An 18,238-nucleotide genomic window follows, 5' to 3' on the forward strand; every position below is an offset into this window, starting at 1 on the left:
CTGAGGAAGAAAACTTATGGGAGACCATGGATATTTCACCACCACAAATGACTAGCCCTGACAGACAATTCCCAGACCTACCCAAGTGTGATGGGAAGACTTAGCAAATAAAAATACAGGACACCCTGTTAAATTTAAACTTCAGATAAAGAATTAATTTTTACAAAATATAAAAATGTCCCAAAAGTTGCCTTGGAGTGCACTAAAAATTAATTTGTAAATAAAAATTATTCATTACACTAAAAACCTATTCCTTAAGTTTATTCATTAAATTTAGTGTATCGCAATACACTAAAATTATTTTGCACTAAAAATTATTCATTGTTTATATGAAATTCAAATTTAACTAGGCACCCTGTATTTTATCTGGCAATCCTCAGCAAAGATATTTTGTAGAACAATGCTTTTATCTCCTTTGAGACTGTGAGTTCCGTTATGGTAATGATGGAGCAACTAAAACTTTAATGGTCAGCTCCTAAAGCAATGCAGGATATATAATGGACACACAATAGAAATGTGTTGCATAAGAAAAATAAATGTAAAGAATGAATTTTAAAGAACTGATGTAGACAGATAGAGGATGGGTGAATGGACAGATAGATGGGCGGATGGATGGGTGGGTGGATGGATGGATGGATGGATGGATGGTTGAATGGATGGATAGATATAGGTATTTACCCTATAGCTTGTTTTGTTTGCATAGCTCAACAAAATAATTATTACCCGTACTGGCAAAAAGTGAGGCCAGAGTTCCAGCTCCACCAGGTTTATCTCTTTGGCAACTGGTATGAACAACAGCACAGCTGCTATTCTATTTTGGCTACAGGGTGGCTGTGTAGTGGATGGAAATGGACATAACCGTCTTCCTGCATGTGAGACCTCTGTGTGCACACTGAAACGTTGGTTCCACTTGAGTTAACCACTTCTCTGGATGAGAACTAAGATGAAGACCCCACTAGAAGATCCGAATCTTCATTGAATATTTAAGAATTAAACAATGAGTTTATGGTAGAAAGCAAAGAACTCTATGACTCTCATAAATTGCCATTGGCAGCCTCTGGATATATTTCATTCTAAAATCCAAGATGATAACCCCCCCAAAGAAGAAAGATGTTCATTAAGCTACTGAGCTCTCATATTAAGTGTATCCTGTTTTGTTTTTATTTTTGAAAAAAAAAAACACCAAAAAAACAAAAACCAATAAAATATTCTCCTAGAAATATACTAAACTCTGTCTGTAAATACAAACTTCCAGAACTTAAATGTGATTGACATGATACAGCATAATTTAAATAAACTTTACCAGCACCCCCACATACATATAATATTACAGATTATAGAATCTATGTCTAGATATACAAAAGATATAAATATGTAAATATATTTACAAACATAAGTATATAAAATATAATATATGAAACGATATATGGCTATCAATTCACTTACATATGGATAAATAGGTAAATACATAGATAGGTGATAGATTCAGATTCTGATGTGATTTCACAGGTTTATAACTTTAAATCACAATAACTAATAAATATTAATCAGGCAACACATCTCAGAAATGACCATGACCCCCATAAAATTGTGAAATGTTAGGTATAATTTGCTTTTGATGTTCCTACCCTTCTGATGCCTTCTCTTCTCCAACACCTGGGCTGTTGACCTGGGCTATTTTTCAAGAACCTGAACCATCTGAGCCTCCTGCTCCATCACCCTCCCCAGGACCATCAGATCTACATTGGCTGGTTCTCCAAGGCAGCTTTCCATTGCCGTTACTCAGTCATATAGAATTGGTTGCCATCCTGCTACCAACGCAAACCTCAATAGCAACTTGACAATTCCCTTAAGGTGGCTTCTGTGCCTTCCTAGAAGAATGACAATAATTTTAACTGAGAACTGAATTAGCAGAGACTACAGGATCCACCTGTCCTTTTTACCAGGGTAACTTTGATTTCAACAGTGTCACTGTTTTGTGATCTCACTCAAAAGAGTGACTAGTGATGTGACTTTTTGGCCAAGTAAAAAGGGAGTTAGAGTCATTTTTGTTATTGTTGGATTATTCTGGCAGACCAGTCAGGTAGACTTGATAATTGAGGCATTATGGAACACCACATATGCTCCTGAGCAAAACTAGCTTCTAAACAGTTGAAGTTCTTGGAAGTTTTTGTGGTTCCCTCTTGCTTAGTATTTCATATATAAGCTCCTCCAATAGAAAAGCAATGTTTCCCACTTAATCTGCTCAAATTTAAGTCACACTATTTTTATAGCACATGACTGCTTATTTCATTTTCCCCCCAAACCTTTGACATCAATTTTCCCCCTTCTAGTCATTCTCAATTAACTATAGATCTTTAGGAAACCTTATCTACCTACTCCAGTCCATATGAAACACTTTATTTAATCTCTTGGTACATTTCTAGTTTATATGCATTTCTTGCTGTGTTAGCAAATATTTTCTTCCCTAGTGGAAACTGAACACTCAACCCCCATTATAATCCTTTTCAAAGTTGCAACTTTTCTATTTTATTCATGGAAGGAATAAGATTGAATCAATTTTCTTAAAATGTATATGTATTCCTGATTAAGCATTCTAGATCGATGTGAAATTTATTACATGACTACAATCAATTTTGGAAGTAATAGCAAATAGTATCACTGCCTCTGCACATTTACTAGTAACCTGGGGTTCAGAGGCTATGGATATTAGTGAGAACAGGTGGTAACACTCGAAATACATTCAGAACCCAATTTTGTATGTGATAACTTTCTTTAAAATGTTTAAACTAAAATACCATTTTTGAGACAAGAACAGGACACAGGAGCACACACTGTACAGATAACCTACATCAAATAGTTGCTAAGAATACAAGCGATAAATTCAGAACTTGATTTTCTGTGTCTTGGAATGGACTTCCAAAAAGCTCCAAATTCGGCCTCATATAAGTAGAAAAAATATTCCAATAGTTAAGGGATATATAAATGAAAATATTTGAAAAGTTCATGAATTTTCGGGACATTGCATTATCTTGTCATTTAGGCTTCAAGTTAACTCAACAAATACTTAAGGAACACATATTGGCTATCTCTGCCTCTGTGTGAGGAGCTGGGTGATAAGAAATAAGGCAAGCTCCCACCATCAAGCTCCCAGTCTAGATATGGAGACCACCACACAAACCAGCACGCCCAGCGTGACATTTCCAGCTCCAAGGCAGCAGAAGGCGTGCAATATATCTCTTTTGTTTATCTTTCAATCAAGCAATTAAACAATGTTTCCCTGCGACCCATTGCACTTGAAAGTTCCTCCAAGCCGCTGTGCGCAGCCGGACAATTTGATCGCACTTTGGGGAAAGGGGCATGGTCTGACTGGTCACACAATCTGGGCCGGATGGAGATTATTTGCTGGTCAACTGCCCTAGAAGTAACATGGTCTGGAACTCCTTCGGTGATTTGGAAAATGGAAACGGAGAGGGGCACCCAGTTTACTCAGGCTTCCCCATCACTTTCTGATCGGAGCCACTTAGCATCTGCAGGGAGGACAGCAATGAATTGAAAAACATTTCCAGGAGTGAACCGCAAAGGTCAATCTCTGGCTGTGCGGGACGGTTTGGGGTCTGGCCTCTTCTCTTCCAAAGGGATGAAGGAGTCCTCATGAGAAGCTCTTTGCTCCGCGAAGATTCTAAACCCCAGCGGGTTCCACCAACTTCAGCACAGAGCAGCTACTGCCAGGGGAGCGGGGAGGTGTCGCCATGTGACTCGTTATATTGGCACCCGGACCCTGAGCGACAGCCGCGCCCCCCCGCCCACTATCACGCGGAACCCCGGCCGCGGCCAGCTCCCAGCCACCAGGCAAGGCGGTGCGCCCCCGCCCCCGCCCCCGCCCCCGCCCCCGCCCCCGCCCCCGCCCCCGCCCCCGCCCCCGCCCCCGCCCCCGCCCCCGCCCCGGTCCTGCGGCAGCGCGCACAGCCCAGTCCGGCGCGCACCCGCCACCCGGCGCCGCTGCGCTCGGAGCGCTCAGATCGCGGTAGCCGCAGCCGGAGAAGGAGACCGACTCCCGCCCGCCCGCTGGCCGACATGCGCTTCGGCTAGTGGCTCCTGTTCCCACGAACACCACCACGCGTCCCTTCTCTCTCTCCCTCCCTCCAACCCCCTCTCTCTCTCTCACACACACACACACACACACACACACAATCTCACATCAGTCTATACATCTATATGCTGGAGGAGAAAACATTTCCTTCACGTTCCCTCCCTCTGCACCCCAGAAGCTGAGCGGCCGCGTGCCGGGGGCCTCTGGATCATCTGGAAATGCTCATCCTAACGCGCTTCCTCGCTTTCATTCAGCTCCTCTGTGTTTGCCGCCTAGGTGAGTGATGAGACCTCGGTGGGTTTCCTTTCGGGGATCCTTTGGGACACGGGGGCAGGGGGGGGGGGGCGTTATTTCTGAGCGTTAGGTACTCGCTCTCGTCGCCGCCATGTAGCAAGGAGGAAAAAGGGACGGTGGACTGGGATCCCACAGGGTGTCAGCAGCGTGGGAGAACGCGCCCCTCCCCACCTCTCACCTCTGCCACCTTCCATCTGCCCGCCGGGACTCATGCTCCCACCCGCGCAGGAGAGACTTGGGTGATCACTGCCCCTGTCCTCACAGCTTCTCTCTCTCTCTCTTATTTTGCAAAGTGTAGAAAGAGCCTGTTCCTTCGGCACCCATAAGAAGATAAATACAGACATAAATATAACCATGGTGCGGGGCTGCTACATCCCATTTTTGCTGTTAAGTTCATGCTACGGATATTATGGGCTTGAATGAAAAATACACGCGCATTACACACACACACACACACACACACACACACACACACACCCCACACTCACACCCCTCCCCCCCCCCCACGACTCACACAACGCCTGAAAGGTAGTAACAGGAACAAGCACCAACCCGACTTTTCAGTGTTTTTTCATTCTTTTAATTTAGTCACATTCAAGTCTGGGCAGTTACTTTAAAAAAAGTTTCAATCAACATTTCTGTCAACCTTCCGCCACTGGTGCCAAAGCCAGAGGAGAGCTGTAGGCTGATCTGTTTATCCATGGATTCATCCTTCATCCACCACCTTTTAGGTTACACATTAAATACTGGAATTACACTCAGACGTAGCCATTTTCCTGAAGAATTGTAAGATTGGATTTTTTGCATTTTATTAAAGAAATGTCTTTTTTTTTTTCCTTTAGAAAGATTTGCTATTGTGATGGACTATAATAGGTTTGGAGGCATGCACTTGAAAGTTGGAAAGCATACCTCCATTTATGGGTGCACATACTCTTTTTAGTTAGAGGATAATACTTTTTTTAAATGTTTGGATTGTTCATATTCAAGTAGATATTAACCTACATTTTCATCCAATGGTGCTGTTCTTGGCACAGTCACATGTACAAGAAAAATAATTTCATATTCTAACTAGTTGAATTGTATTGCAAACATGGTGATAACTGCTCCCCCCCCCCCCCCCCCGCAGATACATGGTCATAATATAAACCCCAAAAGCTTTATGGAAGGACTCAGTGGTGATGTGATGCACACAGTGACACTGAAGACTTACAGGGGATTCTGGTCCTGGTTTTTTTCTCTAGCATCATACAGTTGACTCTGGAGAGGGGAAGGCATTTTTCGTTAGTGTTGTGGTCGTCAGATACACACCTGTGGAATTTACATTTCCTCTGTAGATCTGTTTTAACAACAAAGCCAGATCCCCTTGGTACTTAGACAATTATTTAAAATACACCTCATTGCAGTATAGAAATAAATTAGAGAATACTGTTTTGTATACCTTCCAAACCGCATCCCCTGAGTATACTATGAATTCTTTTTAGTTGAGGTGTGATTCACATAGCGTACAATTCATCTTTTAAAATGCACGATTCAGTAGTTTTGGGTGTTTTCACGAAGTTGTGCAACCATTACTGCTATCTAATTATAACATTTCATCACCCCTCACATAAACTCCATTAATAGTCATTCCTCATTCTCTTGACCCCAGCCCTGGAAACTTCTAATCTACTTTCTCTTCTCTAGATTTGCCTCTATGAGTATTTCATATAAATGGAGTCATATAATAGGTGGTCTTTGGTGGCTGGCTTCATCTACTTATCATAGTGTTTTCAAGATTCTTCCGTGCTGTAGTCTGTATCAGTCCTTCATTCCTTTTTGTGGCTGAATGATATCCCATTCCAATAGGCCACATTTTGCAAATTCTTAGTAAAGCATAATTTGTAGCTTGTTGCTTTTGGTTATTTAGATTTTAGTTTATTGGATATTTTCTTTAATGCTTTGATGATGTTAGATTGTAAAGGATTAAATTAATTGTTTAAGAATATCACAAGTGCATGTGATGATATAGAATGTAAGCCTGTTTTAGGATTCAAGTTGGATTTTTTTTTTTTTTGAGACTGGCAGTTGACTCCTTTATTATCCTTTCTCCATTTTGACAAAGTTGGCCTTTTACAGTGTTGCCTACAGGCTGACATAGGGGTCTTTACAACCTCAAATCTGATGAGTATCTTGATCTTAGGGTAGCACATTTTGAAAAAACAGAGGCACGTTATCTACAAATCAAAAATTCAGCCTCCATGTCAATTATCTTTCCCTCAACATCTGTATCTGTAGATGTGCTTGTTACTCACCTTCAGTGCCCCTGAAGCCAACAAGAGACCTCGCACAGTAACAGATGCTCGTGAGAGGTCTGCCTGCTGAGGCCAGCAGTGCCTGGTGACAGCTCTGGGACAATTTGAATGTTAGGCTGCCATTCTTACCATTATTTGTAACAATTTGTAGAATTCACTAATGCTTTCATTATTAGCAATTAAGACTATCTTAATGACCTTACCACTTTTTGTTCAGAATATTCTGGTGTTTTGAATGAACATATAGACCAGTTGCATCCCTCAAATAACTTCAGAACACAAACAAAATATCATTAAACTATTTAGACTGAAACAAATATTTTTCCAAATTTCTAAAGAGAAACATTATGGGTTTTCTTTTTATTTGGGGTGGAGGGATTGTTAAATATGTTGTGAGTTCATCTACTTGGACTATTCTGTCAAGATTGGCCTGTGGCCTGAACTGTTTTTGCCAACTAGGTAGATTACAGTTCTCAAACTTTAGTGTGCATCAGAATCACCAGAAAAACTTAAAACACAGATTTCAGGGCCCACCCTGAGGAGTTTCTGATTCGGTAGGTATGGGGTGGGGCTTGAGAATCCACATCTAACAGATTCCCAGGATATGCTGATGCTAGGTCCAGGTCCGCACTTTGACAACTTCTGAGCTAGTTTGACATGTAAATATTAGCATAGTATCCAGATTATTTACAAGTTTTTACTCTGGATTTGATTTCTGATACCTGACTTAATATTATTTTTTTTAAAAAACCACATGAGTAACACATTTAATGCTAGAGATTCTTAATAAGAGAGGCGGAACTTAAAGATGACTCTAAGATAATCCCCTAAGTGAATCTGGACCTTCTCTAAAATAATTGAGAGGTGTGCTACTCGGTGGAGAACTAATGTGATGATTATATGACTCTAATTATTATTTAATCTTGACCCACTGAACAGGTAATGGGAAAAGCTGCGGTGGCTTTCCTGTAAGGAAGCTTAACTGTGAGTCATAGAGGAGAGGTAACTGTTTTAAGGGCTTTTATGGAATAGTTACTTTGAACTAATGAGAATTCGGGATCTCTGAATTGAGTTATAGCCCTGCAAGGTATGCAAAATGTAAATGTTTAAATATTATTGTTAAAGAGGGTGGGGGCTAGGTGGTAGAGCTTTAATAGTGAAGACAGTTCAGTAGCCACTCTGTGGCCCTTATAGACTGGTGTTAAAGGGGAGAGATTAGCTCTTAGTTCTGAAGTGAGTGCTCTATTCCCACAGCACATCATCCGTGATGAGTTTTAGCATTCACCTTATCATTTTGTAGTGTATCTCTCTATCTCCTCCTCTAGCTCCTTGAGGGCAAAGACAGTATTTCATTCACCCTTGGACTTAGGATTCTTGGACTTAGAACCTATAGTAGGTACTTGGTAAATATTTAATGTACAGGTCATAGAGAAAAAGAACTGTGAAGGTTCTTAGACAGCAGTAGCTTTTTGCTATTGAGATGGATCCATTTCATCTGACATTTCCTTCTTTTATTCTGACCCCAACCCAAGAGTTAGGTTACTATTCACTTTGAGCCATCCATCTTTAATGCCACTTCTGGCACCTAATCTTCACATTGTTTGATTCTCCCAGAAAGGCCCATAAGCATCACCTAGATCCAGACACTACTTGTGCCTTAAAAAGGAGCTCCTGTGATGGATACTGTGTCATCACAGCAGCAATTTTCAGTGAAGGTTAAATTCTAGATGAGTTGGTACTAATGATGCTTGGATATGGCCCAGGGAACAGGGCATCAAGTCATTGTATGTGCCTGTATGGGTGTGTGCATGTGAATGTGTATATACTCATGTTTACCTGTTAGGGAGGAGAGGGCAGTCAGGGTGAGGGGTGGTCAATAATGAAAAATGAAGTGTCTTGAGCCCATGAAGACTGTGTTTTTAGTCAGTCAAAAGCCATCATTTTGGATTAAGTTTCCTCCAGTCAAGCTGGCTGCAGGAGGTAGTAGCCAAAGCTGTTCTGGAAAGCAGATGAAGGACAGGAAGTACAGTTATATTACACTAGAGGCCCGGTGCACGAAAATCGTGCACTTGGGGCTGAGGGGTCCTTCAGCCCGGCCTGCGCCCTCTTGTAGTCTGGGAGCCCCGTGATTGATCGCCCCGCAGAGGGAGGCCCCGCCCACTGCCGCCGGCCGGGTAGCCTAGGCCTCCCTCTTTGGGGTGATGGCGGGGCCCCCCGACCAATCACATTGCACCCGCCTTGGCGGCAGTAGTGAGTGCTCGGTCACCACGCACCCACGACCCAGGAGGGATCAAGAGGTCAGCAGTTCAGCCCGCTCACCAGTCCCTGCCCACCTGAGCCTGCTGCGTGTGCAGCCTGGCGTTCGGTCGTTGGTTCAATCATTTTGGACATTACGGACCCTGGCTTTTTATATATTAGGATGGATATGCATGCTTTTGCAAGTTGTCTCTAGTTTTATTATTAATCTAAGCTGCACCTAGCTTAGCCCTGCGCATAGCAGATATTAAGCACATATTTGAATTGAGTTGAATTCAAATGGAACTGGGTATGGGATGAGTTAGAAATCCTCAGAGGAGTTAAAAACAGAAAAAAAGACTTGGTCCTCTTTTAGGATCTTTGCTGTATTTTCTCCTTACTCCCCTTTCTTTCTTTCTCTTGTTTGTTTTTTGGTGGCCATTGATCTTCATCTTCACTTCCTTTAAGCATGAATTTAAGATTTAAAAAACCCTCAGCATTGCCCAGCATCTTGATGAAGAATTTGATAGGGAGAATATTGATGCTATTTGATACCATTATTTAAAAATATCTTACTGTGATATAATTTGGGGAGCTTTGTAGTTAACATAATTTTTAAAAGATGTGTTAACATTTCTTTTTGCCTAAAAATTCTAGTGCCCTAAAATGGGCAGGTTTTCTTATTTTTCTTTTCATATTTGCACACATATATGAAAGTATTTAAAGTGCTGGTTAATGTAAACTTTCTGATCTCGTTCAATAAACATGAATCAATATATGTACACATTATACACATTGGCGGGAGATAAGTTTTTGACAAGTTTCCTTAGAAATATAGTCTTTATATATTTGGAAAGAATAATGCATTGGTAGGAAAGAAGGATTTTCTGTTAAAATATAACAACGAGTAAAATTACTTTCCCATACTTGTAGAATAGTCTATCTTTCTCTGATTTCCCCAACAGCATTGACTCCATACTTTTTCTGTTCTTTCATTGTCACTGACTGGACTGCTTATTTCTTGAATCCTAAAGCTCTGATATATTTACCAAAAGATGGAGATTGTTAGTAGACTTTTTCTCTGAACTTATTAATTCAGAATTTTGAATAGAAAAAACAACAACTGTTGTTTACAAAGACCTCTTTTGGCAGAGATCATGGTCACCACCAGAGTCCTGATTGTGTGCTCATAATAATAAAATGCTGGCCATACATAAGGAACTTTCTAGATTTTCACAATGATTTTAAGTTACGTCATTATTAGAGTACAAATTATTTCTGTAATTACCCTCTTGCATTCTTACACATTTTCTTGAATGGGATACAGAATTGTGCAGAATCTTGGTCTGCCCACAGGAGTGCATTATACATGCAATATCATTGTCATGTTTGTTTCAGTGCAAATAAAGATTGACAACCATTTATCTAGGTCAGTGGTCAGCAAACTGCGGCTCTGTTAACTAATGAATTTGCCGACCACTGATATAGGTCAATGGTTCTCAATCCTTGGTGCACTTTGTAATTGGTTGGTGTTATGTCTCCTCCTAACATTCCTATGTTGAAATCCTGTTCCCCACTGTGATGGGATTTGGAGGTGGGGCCTTTGGGAGGTAATTCGTTCTAGAAGAGGTCATAAGAGTGGAGCCCCCGTGATGGGATCAGTGTCCTTATAAGAAGAGAAAGAGAGACCAGAGCTTTCTGTCTCTTTACCCTGTGAGGATACAGTGAGACAGCAGCTGTCTGTAAGCCAGGGAGAGAGGCCTTTCCAGCCCTATCCAGAACCAAATATGCTGGCTCCTTGATCCTGGACTTCCCATTATCCAGAATGATCCTATATAATAAAAGGCTATTATACAAATTGTCACCTTGACCAGGAGTTCGACAAGGAGCTTGACCAGGGGGCGGGGCCAGCCAGCCAACCTCCCATGTCCCCTCCCCCCGGCTGGCCTGACTGGATTGGCCCCAATTGGGACTGGCTGGCTGGATCCCACCCATGCACAAATTCATGCATCGGGCCTCTAGTGAGAAATAAATGTCTGTCATTTAAGCCACTCAGTTTATGGTATTTTATTATAGCAGCCTGAGCTGACTGAGACACCTTTGGAACTTTTAAAACATACTGATGTCTAGGCCCCACCCTGGATCCAATGCATGTGTGGGTACAGGCCCCAGACATAGATGTTTTCTTAAAATTCCCCAAGTGATTATAGACCAGGGGTGGGCAAACTTTTTGACTCGAGGGCCACAATGAGTTCTTAAACTGGACCGGAGGGCCGGAACAAAAGCATGGATGGAGTGTTTGTGTGAACTAATATAAATTCAAAGTAAAGGAGCGGAGGGGAGAGCAAGAGAACCCTCCGCTCTTTCGGCTCCGCGGGCCAGATAGAACAGCCGAACGGGCTGGATCCGGCCCGAGGGCCGTAGTTTGCCCACGGCTGTTATAGACTACAGCCAGGGTTTAAAAAACACAAATTTAGGTTAACCTTGTGATACTACTAATCTTAGTTCATTTTTCTTAAGTAGAGATATTTGCAAGTTTTGTGCTAAAACAAAGCTAGTGCCATAGAACAAAGGTTCTGGAAAATTTCCCATCCCTTTCTGCTCTTCTTCTTCTTCTTCTTCTTCTTCTTCTTCTTCTTCTTCTTCTTCTTCCTTCTTCTTTCTTCTTCTTCTTTCTTCTTCTTCTTCTTCTTCTTCTTCTTCTTCTTCTTCTTCTTCTTCTTCTTCTTCTTCTTCTTCTTTCTTCTTCTTTCTTCTTTCTTCTTCTTTCTTCTTCTTTCTTCTTCTTTCTTCTTCTTTCTTCTTCTTTCTTCTTCCTTCTTCTTCCTTCTTCTTCCTTCTTCTTCTTCTTCTTCTTCTTCTTCTTCTTCTTCTTCTTCTTCTTCTTCTTCTTCTTCTTCCTTCTTCTTCCTTCTTCTTCCTTCTTCTTCCTTCTTCTTCCTTCTTCTTCCTTCTTCTTCTTCTTCTTCTTCTTCTTCTTCTTCTTCTTCTTTCTTCTTCTTTCTTCTTCTTTCTTCTTCTTCCTTCTTCTTCCTTCTTCTTCCTTCTTCTTCCTTCTTCTTCCTTCTTCTTCCTTCTTCTTCCTTCTTCTTCCTTCTTCTTCCTTCTTCTTTCTTCTTCCTTCTTCTTCTTCTTCTTCTTCTTCTTCTTCTTCTTCTTCTTCTTCTTCTTCTTCTTCTTCTTCTCTCCTCCTCCTCCTCCTCCTCCTCCTCCTCCTCCTCCTCCTCCTCCTCCTCCCCTGAGGATATTTTTCCATTGATCTTTTAGAGACAGTGGAAGAGAGAGGGAAAGACAGAGAGAAACATCGATGTGAGAGAAACACATGAATTTGGTTGCCTTCAGGGCCAAGCTGGGGAAGAGCCTGCAACCAACGTACATGTCCTTGACTGGAATCGAACCCAGGACCCTTTGGTCTGCAGGCTGGCCCTCTATCCACTGAGCCAAACAGGCTACGGTGCTTTCTCCTCTAGTTAAGGCAGTTTCAGTGTCAGAGTAACCCTAGAAGGAGGAGTGTGGACTATAGTGGCTGACCTCATAGTCTTTGCAAGCCAGAGGAACCCCAGGAGGCCAGACAATCTTGAAGTTGGTCCAGAGATTTCAGTCTGTCAGCAAATGGATGGATACCTGAACCAGCCTCTGATATGGGAGTCCCAGGTGCAATATAGGCACATAATGTATTTAGTTTTGTCAATGACACATATTCTTGCTGTCCGTTTGTCTTGTTTATTTTCTTTTTCCATGCATAAGTTGCTAGAATCAGACTTACTGTTTTGTTATGTAATAGGTATAAAATGTAGCCATATTTTTTATTTCAGCAATTGATTTGGGTGTATTTCTTAAAATAACATTTTCATATTCATCAGGTCTAGGCTATTTGTTTTTTGTTATATTTGAAAATTACTAATAGCTACATTTAAAAGTTAATGTAGAATTGTTTCAGATGGCCCAAATAACTATTTTAATATCCTTAATCATTAACAGTGAGGACACAATCACAAATCAATTCAGTGAGTCTTTGTTGAGCACCTCCCTTATGATAAATATTTCCTTAGAGAGAATATTCCTCTAGTGGTTTGCTAAGCCTTTGCCTGAGAAAGATCCATCCATAAAGATCTCTCATATATAGCAGAGTTTGCAGAATATGAAGGTGTGAGTTGTATGGGAGTATAAACTGGATTCGCCTTTGGGAATGTTTCCAGGAGACAAGGTTGGGTGTAGACCCTGCAGTGTGGGTAGGTAGGGCTTCAGGGGTCACTGTTGGAGGAAAGGGCATTAGTTTCAATATACATATGTATGTCACAATATACATTAAGGATATATGAAGTGGTAAATTGATGAATTAAGTGGTAAATTAATAAATAAATTAATTAAGTTTAGGAAAGAGATAATGCAAGCATAGTTTTCCTTGTGTAATGAGGAAATGTAACTATATTGTGCAATTAAGAGCTGTATGCAAGAATTTGATATTTAAGAAGTATGGCTAAATGGATTCTTCAAGAGTAATATTTGATTATGATAAATTTGCCCTTGATGGCTTAAAACTGGGGAAATGACATGTAATCGTATCTAATAAAAGTGTAATATGCAAATTAACCATCACTCTGCTACACCCACAAGCCACGCCCACCAGCCAATCAGGAGCAAGTATGCAAATTAACCCAACCAAGATGGCTGCAGCCATGGAGAAAGCAGGAGGCTTGAGTTGCCCCCAGCGATGGAGGAAGCCAAGCTTTCCGCACACCCTGGCAGGCCCAGGCCTCCACTCAAGACTACAAAGTTTCAATTATAGAAGATAAATAAACCCCAGATACCAGGGCCTCCACTTGGGTTGCTGGGGGCATGGCCAGCCTGCAAATCACCACAGGACTCTTGCCCAGGCCGCCCCACGCCCCATGGGAACCCCCACCCTGATCCGGGACACCCTTCAGGGCAAAACAGCTGGCCCCCACCTGTGCACCAGGCCTCTATTCTATCTAATAAAAGAGTAATATGCAAATTGACCATCACTCCAACACACAAGATGGCTGCCCCCATGTGGTCAAAGATGGCTGCCCCCATGTGGACACAAGATGGCCACTACAAGATGGCCAGCAGGGAAGGGAAGTTGGGGTGACCGGGCCTGCAGGGAAGGGCAGTTGGGGGGACCCAGGCCTGCAGGGGAGAGCAGTTGGGGGGACCCAAGCCTGCAGGGGAGAGCAGTTGGGGGGACCAGGCCTTCAGGGGAGGGCAGTTAGGGGCAAACAAGCTGGCAGGGGAGCAATTAGGCATGAATCAGGCTGGCAGGGGAGCGGTTAGGGGGGTGATCAGGCTGGCAGGCAGAAGCAGTTAGGGGCAATCAGGAAGGCAGGCAGATGAGCAGTTGGGAGCCAGCAGTCCTGGATAGTGAGAGGGCTATCCGACTGCCCGTTTAGGCTCAATCCTACCGGGATCGGGCCTAAATGGGCAGTTGGACATCCCTCGAGGGGTCCCAGATTGGAGGGGGTGCAGGCTGGGCTGAGGTTCACCCCCACCCCCATGCACGAATTTTGTGAACCGGGCCTCTGGTATGCATTATAATATACTAGAGGCCCTATGCACGAAAATTCGTGCACTCGGGGGTGGGTGGGCATCCCTCAGCCTAGCCTGCACCCTCTCCCAGTCTGGGACCCTTTGGGGGATGTCCACCTGCTGGCTTAGGCCCACTCCCTGAGGGACTGGGCCTAAGCTGGCAATCAGACATCCCTCTGGCAGCTCGGGAGACCTTAGGGGATGTCCGACTAACGGCTTAGCCCACTCCCCTAGGGAGCTGGAGAGGCTCTGGCTGAGCGGCACTCCCCCTGTGAAAGCACATTGACCACCTGCATTGAGCATCTGCCCCCTGGTGACCAGTGTGGATCATAGCAACTGGTCATTCCACCGTTAGGGTCAGTATGCATATTACTCTTATATTATATAGATATTTATATAAGTATTTTATATGTAACTATATATGTATATTGTACATATATGCATATATACACACAATAAATATATAAGAATATATTGTTTTCTGCTTCTCAAAATTGATAGTGCCTTATTTCGTGCATTCTAATTATAAGATTATATCCTTTAGAAAAATTAAGCTTAATGGTAGGACTTATCCTGTATATTTTGAGCCTGCCTTTTTCCTGCCTCCCACATAAAGAAAGGAGAGGAAGAAGGCCTGCTTCTTCCTGTGACCTGAATACAGTTCTGTGCCTCTCAGAGGGGCTGCGTCCAGTTGAGATCAATAGAACTCATTTCACCAGATCTTCATTGAAATGTTTGCTTAGCACTGTGCTGGACTTCAATAGTTTTTCTCTTTCAGAAGTTAATTTTGCTACAGATATAAAATGAACCCTGGTGGGAGTATACCAGAATAGAGAAGAATGAAATAAACGTTAGATTATATGAATCAGATTTTTAAGTCTGTAGAAAGTCATAAAAAGGACAGACAAAATAAAGATGTGAATTCATTTAAAAAATATCTCTGTGTGCATATGAACAGCACTTTTGCCTTTTGAACATGGGACATTTACTGTTTCATTTAATAATTGAAACCCCTTTTGTACCTCCTCCCTTATTTTTGCTAGATACAGAAACAAAAAGATAAGCTTATATTTATTACTCATTTCAGATTACTCACCCAAAGAGAAGCTTCAATACAGAAGTTGGTTGGGTTTTGCATCTCTAGTCTGAAATGCATTTACTTCACCTACATACCCTACCACATTGAAAATAGTAGTGTAAATAGCAAGATATAGAAGCAATATATTTGTTAAAACACTCATCCTGCATGTTCTGTTCAACACTTACTGCTAAGAAAATGTCACAGAATTTCCATGGTTATGTCTGTCCCAATGCAAAGTTTAATTTTTGGTAGTGGCAACTGCTGTTTTATTTCAAAGATAAACTCTTGGTGCTAAGATTTCAAAGACTGGGTGGATAAGCCTATGATTCTTAGGTAAAAGTTTATCAAAATGGGGCAAGAATTTTAGACATAGATGTCAAGGCTGTCTTCAAAATTGATTCACGGGAAGAAGCGCAGAGAATGAAATAAATTTTAATTAGTCAGGAACGGCTAGTACATGTTGCCCTTATATCCTTTAAGATGCAGTACAGTCTGGGCATCATCCATCCCACAGGAGAGGACCCCTCTTGCCTGTGATTCCAACTTCTATTCTTCCTTATCTTTCATTACATTTTAGCTATTTAGTATTCTTGGCAGAAGAAATCAAGAAAACACAAGATGCTTCCTTGTTCCTCAGTAATTTATTCAAAATTTTATACTAATCCTTCCATTCCGTGAAATGATAAAATAACCATCATTTTTTTAAAAAAGAAAATACTCCAGCCGAAACCGGTTTGGCTCAGTGGATAGAGCGTCGGCCTGCGGACTGAAAGGACCCGGGTTCGATTCCGGTCAAGGGCATGTACCTTGGTTGCGGGCACATCCTCAGTGGGAGGTGTGCAGGAGGCAGCTGATCGATGTTTCTCTCTCATCGATGTTTCTAGCTCTCTATCCCTCTCCCTTCCTCTCTGTGAAATATCAATAAAATATATTTAAAAAAAAAAAAGAAAATACTCCAGTTCCCTGTTTGATGGGAACTTTTCAAGATGGCGGCTCTCTCTCCTCCTTCTTTTTCTCCTCCTCCTCCCCATCCTTCTCCTTCTTCTCTTCCTCTCCGTCCTCCACATTTTGGAATTAGAATCCTACAGCATCTGCCATTTAAAAAAATAAAACAACTGGTGCATTTTTACAAACATGAGGAGCTGTGAAGATGCGTCAGACTCAATGGCATTCAGGCAAATGAAGATGATATTTAGCCAAATAATCACTCTGGTAATGGTTATGGTGCATAAATCCTTTTACCTGAGACGGGCTGGGTTTTCTCTAAATGATGACAGAAGGTTACCTCATGGCAGTGAGTTTTCCATTATGAACCCATGGGGAGTGCTGGCTTTCTAAATGTGAGGCTTAGAGGACTGCAGCACACTAGTCTTCTGGAGATTTCTTTGGGTGATTGCATTATTGGAGGAAATCCTGAAAATAGGTCATCAAGAAAAATTGATACAGATTTTTGTGTGGAAGTGATGGTGCTTGTTTGTTGCCTTCTGCTATCGTGCAATAAGTCAGACTATGCAGTTTCAGTGAGAAAATGTGTTTCACATTTATCCCAGTTAGGATCTGTAGGCTGGAGTGTGTGCTTCCACTGATTGGACCTCTCAAGACCTTTATATAAAGAGTTTTTTGCATATTACATATTTTATTGCTCAGTCATCTATAAATCCCCAAATACACACCTATTTGTTCATCAAAACACAGCTGGAAAGCTCCATTTCACTAAATGTCATTCACATACATACATACACCCACATACACACAGAGCCATGGAAATAGTAACACATCCATTCCCTATTAAGCTAGGAAATCTTATTAACCGAGGAAACCAACCTGTTCTCTTCCCATTAGGCAAAAAAGTTCAATAAACATGCTATAGTCATTAGTGACTTAAAACAAATTATTGCTTGTCTAAGGCCAACATTAAAAAGTTTTATGCAAGTTTGTAGTGACAAATATTGGTGGTATGCTTTTCCTTTTACATAGTGTGTTTCTGTAATTCTCAGAAAGAAATTGATCAAAAACTAACTTCGATAATGAAACACAATAGAGAAATCAGGTCTCCATTCATGGAAACTAGAAAATATTAGATAGGATTTTGTTTTGCCTCTACTCATTATTGGAAAGGATCCATAGATTCGTGTAACTTTTGATATTATATGATGCTCTTACGAGAGCATTCAAGGTGCTTCAAACCTGAACTCAGGCTACCTGTCCAACTTGACCTGACCCTCCACACCTGTGCCTTTCACTTTGGCTCAAGCTTTTCCTTTTCCTGTGGAGGCCTGTGGCCCCTTGCATCCCTAGTTATCTTTTTACGTGTGCTATGAAACCTTCTCTAACACATCACATTTCCCTGCCCCCAGAGAGGGAAACATCACTCATGTTGTATCCATAACTCTCTTCCTTGAAAGAGTCTTATCTCAAGGGGATACAACAAGCCCTGGTCTGTCAAGACCCCTGACCGGTAAAAGTAGGTGCTCATTAAGTACTTGTGATATAAAGCAAGGGATGAAATTCCTGCCAAAGCAGTCACTTTAAGAACAGAAATTCAATAGGATCCATCTAGTCAAATGTGAAATACCGCCCCCACCTCATCTCATTCAGCACACTCTTTAGCAGAAGTGGAGGAACTTGGGATCACATTTCCAGCATTCAGATTAGAATTCAGTTCACCCTCTTATTTTAAAAAAGTAAACTAAAAGT

The 18,238-nt window shown here is 41.7% G+C and overlaps 1 protein-coding gene across 5 annotated transcripts in view; it reads left to right on the forward strand.

Moving 5' to 3' along the window:
* The first annotated feature begins 4,001 nt into the window (after positions 1 to 4,001).
* PTPRZ1 (protein tyrosine phosphatase receptor type Z1) overlaps positions 4,002 to 18,238 on the forward strand; it is a 206,779-nt gene continuing 192,542 nt past the window's right edge. For all 5 annotated transcript variants that reach the window (XM_080664026.1, XM_080664027.1, XM_080664028.1 and 2 more), the window contains exon 1: positions 4,002 to 4,369. In XM_080664026.1, coding sequence (XP_080520152.1) covers positions 4,312 to 4,369 — 58 coding nt within the window. In that variant the 5' untranslated portion in view covers positions 4,002 to 4,311. The remainder of the gene's footprint in view (positions 4,370 to 18,238) is intronic.

Source organism: Plecotus auritus (genome assembly GCF_963455305.1).
Source record: "Plecotus auritus genome assembly, chromosome: 4".
NCBI lineage: Eukaryota > Metazoa > Chordata > Mammalia > Chiroptera > Vespertilionidae > Plecotus > Plecotus auritus.